The 16,427-nt window shown below is 41.5% G+C and overlaps 2 protein-coding genes across 5 annotated transcripts in view; one reads left to right on the forward strand and one right to left on the reverse strand.

Annotated features, from left to right (window-relative positions):
• The window catches only part of NME7 (NME/NM23 family member 7), a 93,471-nt gene extending 86,937 nt beyond the window's left edge, over positions 1–6,534 (reverse strand). For both annotated transcript variants that reach the window (XM_050898655.1, XM_050898645.1), the window contains exon 1: positions 6,504–6,534. In XM_050898655.1, the coding sequence (XP_050754612.1) occupies positions 6,504–6,506 (3 nt within the window). In that variant the 5' untranslated portion in view covers positions 6,507–6,534. The remainder of the gene's footprint in view (positions 1–6,503) is intronic.
• Positions 6,535–6,915: 381 nt separating this feature from the next.
• Positions 6,916–16,393, forward strand: BLZF1 (basic leucine zipper nuclear factor 1). Of its 3 annotated transcripts, none has more exons than XM_050915427.1 (7): positions 6,916–6,972; positions 8,623–8,679; positions 9,794–10,233; positions 10,911–11,110; positions 12,714–12,842; positions 13,436–13,655; positions 14,586–16,393. In XM_050915427.1, exons 2-7 carry the CDS (start codon positions 8,661–8,663, stop codon positions 14,769–14,771), a joined length of 1,194 nt encoding a protein of 397 aa, XP_050771384.1. In that variant the 5' UTR covers positions 6,916–6,972; positions 8,623–8,660; the 3' UTR covers positions 14,772–16,393. The 3 variants fall into 3 exon arrangements, with proteins under 3 accessions (XP_050771384.1, XP_050771382.1, XP_050771383.1); XM_050915425.1 differs by having other exon boundaries at positions 6,924–7,042; XM_050915426.1 differs by having other exon boundaries at positions 6,924–7,029.
• Positions 16,394–16,427: the final 34 nt, after the last annotated feature.

The following is a 16,427-nucleotide window of genomic DNA, read 5'->3' on the forward strand; positions in this document are numbered from 1 at the left end:
TTACCAAGAGGGTGGTCAAGCACTGGCACAGGCTGCCCAGAGGAGGTGTGTAATGTCCATCTTTGGAGATGTTCAGGACTCACATGGACGCAGCCTGGAGCAGCCCGGTCTGGTTAGACCTGTTTTGAGCAGGCTGGAGGTCCCTTCCAACCTAAACAATGATCCTATGATTCTTATTATAGCTTGGCAGCTCCTTGCCCAAAGGTAATGTCCATCCTTCCAAGCCTCTCCAGAGCCTACACAGATCTGTTGGGTTCATATATTAACAAGAATTTAGATGTGCTTTCAAAAAATTAAGAGCTCTGACACAACATTCTTAAGTATAAATTTTATCCACATCAAATCTGGCTGGAACAATTCTCTAAATAACCACTGGCTCTATCATCAAATCCTATTATTTTTTATTGCCAACTGAAAGGAAAGTTTGTAACTTTTCTTTATTCCTGGCAAAGGTTCACCAAGTAATTCCTGAATTTCTTCAGTTTCTGACAATATAAAAAAAAAAAACCAACATACAATTAGAACAGATGTGTCAAAGTTATTAAGAACTGCACCTACAACCTGAAGGACCCAGAGAGGCAACTCTGGGTGATAAAGGGAGATTAGTATCGAATTTATCATTAGGCAATGCTAGATAACTTTGACTATCATACTGTTAACTATTTGAGCCACTCCATCAGAAGAGCCATCAATGCATCTAAAATTACTTTTAGAGAGATGGCAATTTCTGCAAGCCAAAGCCAAGACTTGGCTAGAGTAGGAGGTAATTTATCCCATGGATTCTGAACCTGTCAACTTTATATTTGTAGGATGGTATTTTATATAGCACGTAATGTCATAAAGATGGCAGCATCAAACCCAAAAATGAGCTCCTGGAACAAAGGAAAGTTATATTTTTTAGCAGTTTTCATTTGGCTGACAGAGGCCCAAAGATTCTTTTATTTTATCAGCTACATCTTCTGCAATGTACATAGCCTACCTGCTCAAGAAGTAAATTAGCAGTATTTGGAAACACTAGTTCAAGAAGAAACCATGTCATATTATTGATGCTTATAGGAAGACTCACCTTGCAATAAGCATTTAAAGGCTACCTGATAGCATTTTGCTTATTTTTTCCTCACACTGCATACAATGTTTTATTTTTCCCTGTGATGAAATGCTGCAAATGACAGTTAGCCATTAAGTAAGAAAACTTGTCTTTGTGGTTGGTTCTGTGATGCAAGCTTACAACTGAAAGGGTCAGGCCACTTTGTGGCTGAAAAAAATCAATGTAATCATCAGCTGGCACTCTAGTGAAACTGAGTCTTGTTTTACGACCAAAGAAGCAAATCTTCTCAAGCATTAGGAAAGTGTCTTTTGGGGAGATTTTGCATCTTTTCCTGGAAGAGTTAAAAATGTCCTTTTTTTTTTTTTTTTTAAATGGCAACTATTTTGCAAGAAAAAGTACATAATTTGAAAATTATTAAAAGAAAAGTTATTTTATAAACATGCACTTGTTCAGTAAAGTCTATTAGCAGGAAAGAGTTTTGTCTGTTTATATGATCAGCTTTAAATGACAGCTCCTCACCTAAGTTATTCCATTTTACCAGCTCATCCAGTATGGTTGAGATTATTGATCCCAAATGAAACTCCTGTAAACCAAGGTATATTCCACAGCTGCCCCATGAGCTGTATTGCCTTTATAAAGTCTTCAGCTGAAAATTTGATCACACCATGATATGCTGGACCATGAGGAACCCAGGACTCACTGTTGTCAAGTTCTAGAAATGGCTGATTCGCTTCCTATTTTCTAAGATCTATTTTCCAAAACATGAAATAAGTCTTTTCCACTGATGAATCAAAGCGTTCTAAAAAATTACTCATTTTTCTTCCCTTTCTAAACTAAGGATTTCCATGTTGATATTCTGTAAGCTGGGGGTTTTACCAATGAACTGATGATATTAATAATAACAGAAACAAACATATAACATAAAAGTTGTAAAATTTTCTGAGAAGTGAGCTGAACTGCTCATCTCCAGATATATTCAAGACTGTGGTCAAAATTACAAGACTGCAAGCTCTGGCAACCTACCCCAGGAGAGTCTACTTCATATATATTTTCCCCCAACTTTGCAAAAAGAAGTAAGGTAGTTGGACACTCAAATTCCACTAACCATGTGCTTCTACATCCACAAAATCAAAGCCAGATGGCATCATATTAGACAAGTCACCTGGCTTTTACATGCCTCAATTTCTTTATGGGCAAGTGTCCTGGTTTCGGCTGAGATAGTTTCTTAGTAGCTAGTACAGTGCTGTGTTTTGGATTTAGTGTAAGAATAATGTTGATAACACGCTGATGTTTTAGTTGTTGCTAAGTAGCGCTTATCCTAAGCCAAGGATTTTCAGTTTCCCATGCTCTGCCAGCAAGCAGGTGTGCAAGAAGCTGGGAGGGAGCAGAGCCGGGGCAGCTGACCTGAACTAGCCAAAGGGATATTCCATACCACGGAACGTCATGCCCAGTATATAAATGGGGGGGAGTTGACCGGGAGGGTTGGATCACTGCTCGGGCATCGGTCAGTGGGTGGTGAGCAATTGCATTGTGCATCACTGGGGGTTTTTTCCCATCTTGTTTTTTTTGTTTAAAAAAATTTTAAATAATTCCTTTCCATTATTATTATTATATTTCATTATTATTATTGTTAGTATTATATTTTACTTTAGTTATTAAACCATTCTTATCTCAACCCACAAGTTTTACTTTTTTCCCCGATTCTCCTCCCCATCCCACTAGGAGTGGGGGCAGAACGAGGGAGTGGCCGTGTGGTGCTTAGCTGCTGGCTGGGGTTAAACCACAACAGCAAGACAGAAACAATATTTGTCTACCCTGTTGTTCAAAGAGTCTTTGTACTGTAGGCTGCAGTTGTCAGATGTGCAGGGGTAAGAATAATTGTTTTAAAGAGCGGAGGGAAAGGAAATCATCCAACTGCACCTATGTACAGCCTCTCCAAGTGCAATAAGGCTCTGTATCTGTGTGACACGCTGCTTGCGTACAGAGGCCATTGTTCTCTGGCAAATGCTGTATTTCTATATCTGGAATACTTTCAAGTGTCAGACTGCACCAAACTCATTAATAAAAAGAAACTAACATTGTGAAGATGATGGTCCAATATGTCTCTGCATGTGACTACATGAAAGGCACCATTAAAGAATGCATTCCAGCAGCCAAGAGAGACAGCACATCTCAGACGGAGATAAGCAAGTTCCCCTTTGGGAATTTACTGCTCACCATTCACAGCAGCCATGTACACATGTACACACATGTACAATCAAGACGCCAGAACGCATTAGAGCTGATTTGAAATACTGTCATCTGATGACAATGAAAACCGTTTTCCAAAGATTAGCAGACCTTTAAGCCAAAGTGCTGTCATAGAAAGACAAATAAGTGCAGTATATTTCAGAACATTTCTCCCCTTACCTTAGCTTCTGCTACAGTTATGTGCCCAGTTTTACAATACACACAACTACTTCCAGTGCGATGCTTCCATATGAATGAAGTATAGGGTCTAACACACTCCAAACTGATTCCACTAGAAGTTATTACATTTTTCTTTCTGTGGCCATGACATGACTTGTAACAGTTTTTTTCTGGGTAGGTATGTACACTAAAACTAGTGCAATCTATACGACTGTCTGGAAGCAACACAGTACTCAAGGTTGGCCAAGCTTTCTAGCAGAAAATTCATTACTTTCAAAATATAATTAGGTTCCCAAGGCTACAATCCAGCTTGTAGATCAATATTTGAATCCACTGGAAGGAGTCTTCTATTTTTTGATTCACTGTTCCTGAGAAAAGATGTTTTGAAAATGTTTGAGATGGATCAGGTGTGTAAAGTCGTGGTGTCCAACAGTCACATAACTTATCCCTTTCCCAGGACGCTGTGTCCATACCTAATTGGGCAGCACACGTTCCCAAAACATCTATTTTCCCGTTGTCTTCCAGCTACCAAGTTATTCTTACTGTATTTTAGGAAACTGGCAGGAGGAAGGGTACATGAGTGGGAAAATGGTGGCTCTGTAAGTATAAAAGAAACAAGCAGGACTCTGTAACACTTGAAAGGCCAGAGAAAACCAAAAGAGAGAGGTACCAGGGCACTGGAGAAGGGCAAGAGAGACAGCCAACCTAACTGCAGTCGTTGGGAATATAATGGAATGAGTTATTAAGCAGTCAGTTGTTGAGCATCTAAGAAGACAATACAACAATAAAAAGCAGATAATTTGAATTTGTCAAGAACAAATTTTTGTCAAGAACAAATCTTTTTCTGACACAGTGAGCAAGGGAGAGGCCACAGATGTGACAAATTTGGCTTTTATTGGGCTTTTAATCTAAGTCACTTGAGAGTCTGACAAGCTGAGTAGGGAATTATGGCCTAAACTAAAGAGCAGTTATGACAACTATATGAAGAAGTAATTAGGAATACTTCTTTTGCAAACTGGGAGTCAAATGGGGTTCCACAATGATCTGCCATGCACCTAGCTTTATTTCATATTTTCCTTATTACACTGACAATGAAACTGAGAAAGCGCACTTTCAGAATCTGTGCTGATAACTAAGGTGGGAAAGATTGCAAGTGGTTTAGTAAACAGAAGCAGAACTCAAAATGATGATCTGAAAATTCTATGAGACAGACGCAAAGTACTACAATGATGATCAAGAAAACAAATTCAAATACAAGGGGAAAAACTAGCCAGATAACAAAAACACAGGAAAAAAATCTGAAAGTTACAGTGGGTTGCAGTTAGAGAGTGAGAGTGCAATGAGGTACAGTTGGAAAAAAAAGGATGGCAAACTTGGCACTATGAAGATCTAAGACACAAGAAACAAGTATTTTGCTCTGTTCAGCAGCAGTGAAACACACAGCAGTTGGCAAACAATGTACACATTAAACATCACATTTAGAGAAAACTGCAGACGGTAGAAAAAATCTAAACTTTAAAAACACATGGTCAGTAGGAATATACTGAGAACAAACTTTGTTTAGTGTAGAATAATGTGAAAAGAGGAAAGGGCGATGTTATAATCTTCAAGTTCTTCTGCACGTAAAAGACAAAAATGGAATATCTTTATACCCACCAAGGACAGAACAACTAATCACTGGCATCATTTGCAGCATGGAATGCATTAGGAAAAAACGTCAGCAAACTATAAAAATCATCACGTAATGGAATTATGTCAATAGATCATGCAGTTCCTGTAACTGAAGGCTTTTCAAAACAAATTAAACAAATTCATCATGAAACGTTTTGTTAGAGGTTGCTGTAAGATTTGTCACCACTTTAATGAATCCATTAACTTGGTGTCACCTCAGAAATAAAGGGAGATTAGAAACACATCACACTCATAGTGACAGTCAACTACAACAAAGTGAACGTTTTACCTAAGTGACATCTGTGTGAACTCACAAAGCAGGACTTCTGCCGATGTGAATCAATTCAACATGGGAATTGAAAACTACAATTTTGCCTGGATTAAACAAAAGATCTGTAACCCCTGTATTTTAAAACGAACAGTGGCATTCCTACTTAAGTGGCAAATGCTGATCTTGAGTTTGTGTTCTGAAAGCAAGGCGCAAACAAAGCTGCTACACAGGCTGGAGGAGCTGGGGCAGATCTGAGCTGCTTGAGGCAGGTATTTAAAGCTGAGCGTGCTAGCAGGTGCATCGGCCAGGCTCTTACACGTATCTTGCATGTGTGTTTTGAGTACAAAATTCGATTCCAAGTTGTTGGTTTTTAATCAGCTTTGCAACAGTGTTTTTTGCATACCATCTTCGGCAAAGGGGACTCAGTCAATTGTGTTATCAGTGCAAATTGTTTTTTCGTTAGTGCCCGCGCAACGACATCCTGTCATCTTCCTTGCATTACTAAACAGAAGATCCAGGCAAGAATAAAGACTGCCGCATGTGAAACGTATTCCCTTCTTAAAATCCACCAGCTGCCTTCCCGCTGGGTCCCTCATGAGTTTCCGAACTAGCCTGTTCCTAATTCAGGCGGCTCGGACGCGCAAACAGCTTTCCAGTAGGGTATCAACGAGACTTAACGGCAGTTTGAAATTACCCACTTACTGCGCCTCACAAGATCCCTCACAAAAGAGCGAGAGTAAGGGCCAGGGCAAACCTCGGGCCAGGGCAAACTTCACCGGCGCCCACCGGGCCGCGCGGGCAGGCGGGGGACAGCGGCGGCACCTCCCCGCCTCGCTCACGCCGCCGGCACAGCGGGGAGCGCAGCCCCTGAGGGGAGCCCCGGGCCGGCCCCCGCGGCCGTTATTCCGGCAGCTCGGCACCACCTGCCCCGGGGCTGAGCTTCGCCCCGCCGCCCGCCTCAGCAGCCGCCCTGCGGAAGGGAGCCGGCATGACGGCGCGGAGCTGCCGCCACTGACCCCCGCCCGCCACAGCCCCGCCCCAGCCCCGGCCCCGGCCCCGGCCCCGGCCCCGGCTCGTCCCGCCCCACCCCCCGGCGGCGCTTACCATGGCGATGGCGGCGACGGCAGGCAGCCCGCCTCACCCTGCTGCCGCGAGCGCGACGTGACGCCACGCGAAGCCGCGCCCTGGCAACCGGAGCCCCGCCCCCATGCGCGGCCCAGCGATTGGGTGAGGGGGGGTACGTCACCCGGGAGCGCTCCGCCCGCCCCAGGAAGCGGAAGTTGGGGGAGGTGGCAGTTGTGGCAGTTGCAGCATCTGCCGTAGCAGTGCTGCTGCGCGCTCCGGTAACGTCCTCGGACCTGCGCTGCCCCGCCCGCGGGGCGGCCCTCTGCCCGGCCCGGGGGGCGGCCCGGTCTGTCGGGGTCGGGCAGGGGCAGGGGGGTTGGGGCGACCAGGAGTGGCAGCAGGCCTGGTGGCAGCGGGGCCGGAGCTCGAGAGCGGCCGGGGCTGGCCCCCCGGGGCGCCGAGGCGGGCGGGGGAGGACTCGGTCCGTGTTGGCCGGTACTGCCGTGGGGTAAGAAGCCTCTCATCCAGAGCGGTGGGTAACGTCCAGCTCTCGCTTACCGGCAAGGTGCGGGGCTGAGGTGAGAGGGGGTACTTCCTCGCCCCTGGTAGCCGAGGCGCGGCGGGGGCTGGGTGGCCGGGACTGGGCCGGTGGTGGTTTTCCGAGGCCCTCGTAGGTCGTGACTCAGCCGTGTTAATACAGGATTTCCTTGTGTTGTTTGTCATGTGTGGGGTTCTACAGGGCACGACGCTAGCTGAGAGGTGCAGTGGTTAACGATTCCACCGGTGAAGGAGTTTTGCCTATAGGGATGTAATAAAAAAGGGGGGGGGGGGCGGTGCAGAGGCTTACACTGAGACTTCGAAAATAACAGGACAGTAAGAACAGTTTTATAAGATGAACAGTGAAGGAACAGGATCATCAGCAGGTGGTCTCAGATGAAGCAGACTCATAATCAGTTTTTTATTGAGTATTCTTGCCTCTGTCTGAGCAGCTAAATTTTCATCCTGTTTGTTCTCAAATGAGCAGAGATCCTCAATCAAAAATGAACAGTAGTGGTGATTAGCACATCATGATCTTAAATGAGCAAAAACATAATTCCAGCTGTAGAAGCAACAGATAGCAAGATGTTCCTGTATCTGTAGTTTGAGAAAACTCAAGGAGGGAAAGTAATTTCTTTTGTCTTCTAGTCATCACAAAAGATAAACCTACCTCTCACAAAACAAATCATGAATCTAGAAAGCTGGCAGTAGTGTGTTCACTGCTAACATTATCTTTTCAGGGCAGAGAGCTGTAGCAGTGGAAGTCAAAAAGGTTGCAGTTAAGCCTTTTCAGTTAGTGGTATAATGAAAGGAAGCAAGGGCTTTGGGAGATCTCCCTTGAATAACAGGGAGAACTAAAAAAACCAACAGGATATAGCAATCTCAAACTAATGTAGTTAGTGGCAGACCCTAGAAAAGGGAGGCGAGTGGCCTGGGGTGTTGGGAGTGGATGGACCTGCGGATAAAGGAGGCAGTGGTCAACAGAGTTTGTGGATAAGGGAGAAAATGGCCAGGATGGCAGTTTGGGCCAAACTGGGGGTAAAGTTTTACTGTTGGCTTAAACTAAGCATGTGCAGCCACTCAGGGCACTGACTCCTGCTTTGGCTGGGAATTGGCTCTGTTAAATAAAAGTTGTAAAAAAAATTGCCATCGTTTCCTCCTTACCTCTTGGTTTGCTTTAAGCACAGTGTGGGATTTCCCTTTCTTGTGGTTCTGTGATGATCTTTGGTTATCTCTGCATGGTCATACAATTGTACTTTGGGAGTGTTACAGAGTTTTAAAGGGTAAGATGAGGGCTCGCTGAAAAAAGGAGGAAGACCGGAAAGAGAAATTTGAGGAATGGAAACTGGAGCTCGATGAGGAACAAGAGATAGGAGTTGAAGTCCAGCTCTTAGTCAAAAAAGAAACAAGTGCCAGAAGTCTCATAGGCCTTCTCCTTTTAACTCTTTGGGTCCTGGTGTGGTTTTTATCATTTTGGGGTTTTTTCCTATGTTTTGATGTGGTGTTTTTCAGTGTGCTACTGAACTGGAGTTTAGAGGTTGTACTAGAAAATAGGGTAATCCAAGATTAACTGTCACTGTTACCTTGCTAAAGATTTTTTTTTTTCCCCCCGCCTCCTCAGACTTATGTAGTTAGGAAGAGCTGACTGCTAAAGAGAAAATGACGTCTCTAGAAAAAGGTAGGTGGTTCACATGATATCTAAGCAGACTGGATTGAAAGTACTTTAACTTGAATTCTAAAGACCAGAGTTGCACTGTATGCCAGGCTCCATTCATTTAAACTTATTCCTTTTATGTAGCTATTAGGAAGTAGTTAGTGACTTCATTATTGCAGTGAAAACCAGAGCTGCCTGGATGCAACAGTTAATTGAATGTAGTTTTCTAATCTAGCTTTATATTGAAAAACCAGTTTGTCACTGGTACTGTCATCTGTCTGTACGCTTGTCTGTCAGTCTTCCTCTAGTATTTAGAACCTGTTGGTACTGATTCAGCCAACTTGAAAGTAGGGCAATATAATGGTGTTACTACAGCATTTTTGAAATCGTTATTTGGATAGAGGACACAGGTTCACATTACTGTCTGCAATATGAGGGGAAAAAAGCAGTATGTGTAGCTATGTTCTAAGAAGCTTTCTTGCTTTCACCTATTGTGAGGAAACTTTACTACAGTTATATTTCATTCAGCTGAAAACTTAGTGAACTTAAATGAATTTCAGTAAACATTATCATGCATATTGGGGAATTCAGAGCAGAATGCAGCATTACGGAAGTACTGGGGTCTATTGATTAGAAATGAAGCAGAAATGGCTTGTTGGCTTTTCTTAAACCTTCACTTGGACAACTAAAACACATGGTAGATAGTACCTAAAAGTCTGCTAAACTTCTTAAGGTGTTAGTAGCTATGTAGCTAATAGCTGCTTTTCATTTAATTCTTGCTTTTAAAATGAGACTGAATTTTAAAATTCAACCTATGAGTAATATTGTCAAGAATTTTCTCCGTACTAGCTCTTTTTCGTGTCTGCATTTAATCTTGTATGGCAGCAGGAAATTAAGATTAATACAATTCAGATCAATGTTTGTGTCTTGTACTATTAGTATTAATGAGCAATACACACTTGAGTAAGGACTTTTCTAACCTGTGCTTGATAACTGCTGCTGCAAAGGACTATGTTACACGTGCAGTGTGCAATTAAAATCTGTAACTTTGAAGTACAGAAATTAAGTGAAGAGTTACAATGAGACTATAACAAAGCGAAAGGTGGTAAACTTTCCCTCCACTATTTCTAAATTTTAGTTGATGATGCCTCATCACCCATCCGAGGACCTGGAGATGGCATGGAAACAGAGCAGACAGCTGCATCAGTGGAAGTAATCACTGGAGCCAACACTACGAACCATCACATCCACCACAGCCCACATAAAAAAGCAGTCTCCTCCCTGAGTCCCGGAGTTCTGCAGCTAGGGAAAGTACCTGCTGATAAATCAGTGGAGATTGAAGCTATTCGTATATTAGTCCCCAAAGCAGCTATCACCCATGTTGTTCCAACTAAAAATGCTAAGGTAGCTAAATCAGTGGGACATAAAGGAGACACGTTCCATCAGTCGGATGGAGCCGCAGATCCCAAGAAAGAACAGATAGAGCTGAAAAATGCAATCGAAAAGCTAAAGAATTCAGAAAAGCGATTGTTACAGGATAAAGAAGGTCTCTCTAATCAGCTGCGTGTACAGACAGAGGTAAGAAATGAAAGGTATTTTCTCTTACACAGCTGAGCTGCTTTGGTTTATATAAGCAGTTTGTGAATGTGACCAAAGAGAACCGCTATGACACTTTGGCCTTGAAACAAATAGTTTCCCTTTTGAACTTATCAGCTAAGATACAGAGTAGAAGTACATCCAAGTAATCCAGTGCTGCTTCTCTAACAACAGATGAAAGAATCAAAGACTTGAAGCTGGGAGAAACACATTAGAGGGCTGCAGAGAAATGGATCTTTCATGAGGAAAGATTTTGCTCCTCAACTGCTAAGTGAAAAATGTTATGCCATAGAAGGGGTGACTGTAATTTTCTACATAATATAACCTGTGGGCGTCTTGTCTAATCCTTTGTTATCTTACTGATTCAGGACTTGAATACTACTGAAACTTTCTTTGCTTTTTGTAGCAGGCTTTCAGGCTTCCTCTTTGGCCTCTGTTAGAATTTAAACCAGAATGTGTTAAACGTGCATTAGTCTCAAAATTTTATGCTCACTAGAGTGGATTGTGAGGCTTAATATACTCTGCACTGGATGCGTCCCATTCTGGAAGGAGAAAGGCAATTTGTTGTGAGCGATTTGCAATAATTTGCACTGCATTCTGGAAGTAGGAGGTGTTTCATTCTATATTGACAATTACAAGACAGTCTGGTCTAATTCTAGGTGAATCGGGAGCTGAAGAAATTACTTGTTGCTTCTGTTGGGGATGATCTGCAGTATCACTTTGAACGGATGGCTCGTGAGAAAAATCAGCTAATCCTAGAAAATGAAGTCCTGGGCCGGAATATGTCTCAGTTGTCTGAACAATTAGAGCGCATGTCTATACAATGTGATGTGTGGCGAAGCAAATTCCTAGCAAGCAGGTATACCCTCTTACAGAGCTGTTGTAACAGCATTCTCCTTTAGTCTTTCATTACGTACACCCATTGCAATGCCTGGCAATGTGCTTATATACACAGAGGGCAGCCACGACAGCTATACTGACACCTGCTATGAAATTTGAGTATACAGAAAAGGTACAAAGAAAGTAAGCTCCTTGTAAATCTGAATAGTTCTGCTTTTCAAAGGTAATACAGCGGGTCCTAAACCTCCTAAAAATCTTAACTACAGTTCTTGTCAACATAGCAAGAGAAGTTCTTAATTCTGATAGACTGTGTGCAGTTTAGGGTTTAAAAATGTCTTTCAGGACTGCTGTCTTGACTTCTCTTAAAGGTAATTAGCTTGATTTTCATCCCCACTCCCCAGTATGATACAGTCATCAGTTTGTGAAGAAGTTGATTTGATTAAGAACTCTGCTTATAGTAATTCAGGGATCTAGTGGGAAGAGCAGCTCAGTATGGAAGAAAGAGTAGGAGGACCTCTTCATTAAACACTGGTTGTGTTACTGCTAAGAAGCCTACTGTGACTTCTGTAACCATAAAAGCTGGTCTGAATGTCAAAATCTCATTTGACAATGGATTAGACTTTTAACTTGATAAGTGTAGTTGTCTTACCAGATCTGTAAATAGGGTTCTAAGATTTTTAATCTTCTACTGTACTCAGATACAACTGACTAAATTTTAATTATGATGCTTAATGCATATTACAAAAGACCTTACTGCCTGAAGGAAATGGTAATAGAATACAGTCTCCTCCCTTTAATTTGCTGGTCTTAAGAAGTTTCAGCATATTGAGTGAATGGTAAGTACTTGTGATAGTCCTAGCGAGGCAAGAGTTACTGTCCTAACTTAACTTGTTTCTTTAGCATTAATAGGAGTTCCGAGATCAGGGATGCGAGTCCTTGGTGATGTGCTTAGAGTAACACCCTTCAATACTGTAACATTCTGGTTCATTGAGATCTTGGGTTTCTAACTGTCATTCTGTCTTTTGCATTTGCAGTATCACAGGCATTTGAAATACCTGCTTGAGGGGTCAGTGCCAAGCCTCATGGCATAGCAAAATGTGAAAACAGTTGTCTCATTTGTAGCTCTTAAATGCTTGTATCTGGCGCATGTAACGTCTAGTTATTGCCCCTGAGAAGGGCAAAGAGGTGAATGACTGCAGTCTATAGCCATAGCTGTCATCTTTAGAGATGAGTATGAAAAGATGTGATTACAGCACACTTGTGAGAACTGTGTTAGTAAAACAAAAGGTATTTAGCTTTTTATATCTCAGGATCTTTGTCCACCGTGTTCACTTACCCAAGGTATTTTGAAATGTCTGTTACTAGATTTGTATTAAGTAACATAAGATTGTTTAAACTCAGCAAGTCAAAACATAATCTTGCACTTGTGTTGACTGTAGTTGAACAGAAATTATTCTTAATAAGTATCTTTGTAATTAGGTTGATATAGGCTCCGTATGGGGGAGGGGAGTGAGACCAGCAGCTTAATCCTTAGTTTGAGCTGACAAATTATGGTCTGTAGTAGAATAAAGGTGACTTTCAAACTGCTCACTTACACTACTGACTGGAGATTTCTTTTGCAGGGTTATGGCTGATGAGCTAACCAATACCAGAGCAATTCTTCAGCGTCAAACCAGGGATGCACAAAGTGCAATCCAGGACTTGCTGAATGAACGCGATCAGTTCCGTCAAGAGATGATTGATACACAGAAGTATGATTTTTCTAATCCAGACTACCTCTGTGCAGACTTCATTTCTGTCAGTTTATTCTAGGCCAGAGAAGAATCAAGTAACTTTCCCCTGTTCCAGTGACATTCAACAAAAATCAATTATGCTGATGGATAGTATGGTCACTTTTCAGTCTTGGAGCTGAAAGAGCCAAAGTAGCATTAATTCTTTCTTCATTTGCTGGAGGTGTGAGATCCTAGGGGTGTAATATACTGCAGAACTGACATCCCTCATATCCTCAGGCTTTCTCTGTTTAATCACTTACTGCCTTGACTTCAAGTCCTCTCTGTCTCCTTCCAAAACATACAGATTCTTCTACCCGCATTGACTTTTTAGTGCTTATCCTGCCAGATGTCACATATGTTTTACCAGTATTAAAATACTGTGTTGGTGAGGCCTTGCCTTGGAGAATAGCCCGTTTGCCTCCTTGTTTTTAAACACTTTTTTTTTTCATTTTTTTGATTAACATTTAGCTTGTGCAGTAAGTCTTGGGAAGGGACGATTCCTCTGAAGTATGCTGTGTGCTGATAGTATAGAGTACAAAAACCACTAATAGTGCTTTTTTCTTTCTGCACAGGCTGCTGGAGGAGCTGATGGTTTCTCTTCAATGGGGGAGACAACAGACATACTATCCTAGTGCCCAGCCTTACACTACAACAGAGCTAGCAGCGGTGAATTGTAAGCTAGCCAAAGCTGTAAGCTCGCATCTTCTTGGAAATGTTGGCACTAACAGTCCAAAGAAGGCTTCAACAGCTGTAGAGTTTTGCAATACCCCTGCTGAGAAAATGGCTGAAATGGTAAGAACTCTTCATATGTCTCAATCTGTCAGCACGGAGCCTTCTTTCCAGAAAGAAACGCCTTGCTTTGTGTTAACTACTTGATATCTTGCCTTTTTTAAAAACTATATGCAGGAGAAACATGCTGAATAGAGCTGTCTGTTTCCCTTATTAAAAAAAAAAAAAAAAAGACAAAACCTCCCCCTGCTCCCCCTGCAAAAAAAAAAACCAAACAAAAAAAAAAAACCACACAAAACAAAAAAAACCCCAAAACCCAAACAAACCTGGAAGAATAAGCAGAACAACATAAATAATATGATGATACATACTGTTTTCTTCTCTGTCCCTAGCACCACAAATGACTGGGTCCCAATTTATTTAGAGTTAGTGTGTCAGGAGGAAGCCAATTGAAAATACTTAGTTGAGTTTAAAAACTGAGTGGGAGAAGAAATTCAGGTAGGAATAAGTCATAACACTTCAGCAGTAGTTTCTGTTGCCCTAGAAGTCAGTTCTGTTGAAAGTGGGTGGAAACAGAGAGAAGCTATATGATTATCTTTCAAGATAAGGTTCTGCTGCAGGAAACTTGATGTTTAAATAGCAAACTAGACTAACAGTTTAGTCTGGAAGCAATTGAGTAATAGTTGAGCAGCAGGAGGCTCACAGTGCCTAGTGATCTGTGGTGTTCTTGCCTGGGTTTGCTCAACTCTGCTAAAAAGATTAGAATTTTTTTTATTCTCAATAAAATCATACCTTGGGTTTCTGATGGACATTACTAATTTATGAACAGTATGTAGTGTCTTTATATTGAGGGTCTGGATAGATGGATAGTTTTCAACTTGGAAAAAAATGGAAAAATTGCTTTTGAGCAGAAATCCTTCCTAGCTGTTAGAGAAGGATAAAACCCATTAAACTTAACAGATACATTTTCAGTCTCAATTTTTCCATCCTTAGGTGCTACGTGTACTGGATCCAGCTGCACGTACAGAAACATCGACAGAAGTTTCTTTTTCTGAGACTTCTCCATCCTCCTTCCTTTCCACAAAGAAGAATATTGGAAGGTTTCACCCATATACAAGATATGAAGATGTAACTTTCAATTGTTGCAATCACTGTCAAGGAGAGCTGATAGCCCTTTAAAAACACAGCCAATGCAACTGCATGTGCAGTCTTTCTGAAGAATTACACTAGTTGATGCTCAGCAGGCCTCCATTTTTCCTGTTTCTTTCCATAATGGGTGGGTTTAACATTGGAAATGATGCTGTTTCTGCTTTTTTACCCCTTGAAGTTAGGGATTGATGGGATTTCCTTAGCCTCTGGGATACTTCTACTACTTTTCAGTCTGGAAAGCTACTTATTTTCTTCTACAAAGGCACGATCAAAAACTTTGTGCTGGTCCAATTTGTAGACCATAGAGATGCCCTTGACTATTTAAGGTTTACAGTCTTATTAGCAAATCTCAATGAATTTCTCTTTAGAGGGAGACAAAAGCATAACTATACCAAAGTAAATGAAGTGCTGATAGGTAATGTTTTTAAAAAAAAAAAAAAAAAAAAAAAAAGGAAAATGGTCAGCTCCATGCTTTTTTTTAATCTTAGCCAAGGTGATGAACTGTCCCCAAGTCTATGTTCAGCCTTTTAAATTTAGTAATAAAAAGGAGTATGTGCAATGATTCTTCATAGCTGTAAAAGTTCTGAAAGTAAGAGCATATGCAGTGTTGTAGCCCTCCTGGCAAGAAAGGGAAAGAGCTTGAATGAACTCTAGCTATAATATATAAATAGTAACTGGTTTTAAATGGAAAACTGTGCGGGGTGAGATTATTCTTGTGTTTCCCTAAGGCTAAAATAATGGCTTTTCCATCTATTTCAGCTTCTAGAGTGAAGCTGTTGTATAGCTGATCCTCAGCAAAGACAGACTGATATACCTCCTTTAGTACATAGTGTTGAAACCTGACCTAGCATTAGAACTCGGTCCTTGCCCAAGATCTTCCTGGGTGTTATGGGAAGCTGAAGATAAGCACTAAGTTTGCACAGATACTGGTAAAAAAAATATATATTTTTTTACTTGTATGGTTTTATAATCTTAATGTAGGTTTGAAGAGAACTTCTAGCAGATAATCTGCTAAATCCAAAGAAGCCTATTTAAGTTGCAAATGTAAAGAGGAAAGGTAGGAGGATGCAAATATGCATTTTAATTTCTTAGTTTCACTGCCAAATTTATCGTATATAGTTGTCTAGTTTGGGGAAAGGGTTTCTGAAATGGTTGCTTGTACCCTGTTTTCCTCTGAATCACATACCATGATCAGAATATATAAGTTAGAAGTTCTTGCTGTTGCTGGCCATGCTTTGGTTTGCATGAAGAAAGCTACAATAAACTTTCTTTGCTTGCTTTCAAGTTGCAATTTTGGATTTAATATAGCTGTATTTCTGACCTTGTCTCTGCAGCATAAAAGGAACTATATGGCATTGAACTGTAAAACCCTTCACTCTACTGGTCTGACGTAATGAAGAAAGCAGCACTTCTTTTTGTAGCTTACTACAGTTAGGGAGATAGCGTGAACATTTGCCAACTTTCCCCCTGCATTTGCTTGCTAGATACAAGAAGCATTTCTTGCCCTTGGTGTTGGGGGAAGGTATAGGAAGGAGGAAGGCACCTGTTGTTACTCATGTTTCTCAGTAGCATGTGAAATTTTCATTTTGCATCCATGCCCTTTATCTATGCTGGCAAAAGCTGCAACACAGCACCCTCCAGTCAGACACCAGTACTCTCTCAATATGCCTATAACTATCTCCAGAA

This window comes from Gymnogyps californianus, chromosome 1 (assembly GCF_018139145.2).
Source record: "Gymnogyps californianus isolate 813 chromosome 1, ASM1813914v2, whole genome shotgun sequence".
Lineage (NCBI taxonomy): Eukaryota > Metazoa > Chordata > Aves > Accipitriformes > Cathartidae > Gymnogyps > Gymnogyps californianus.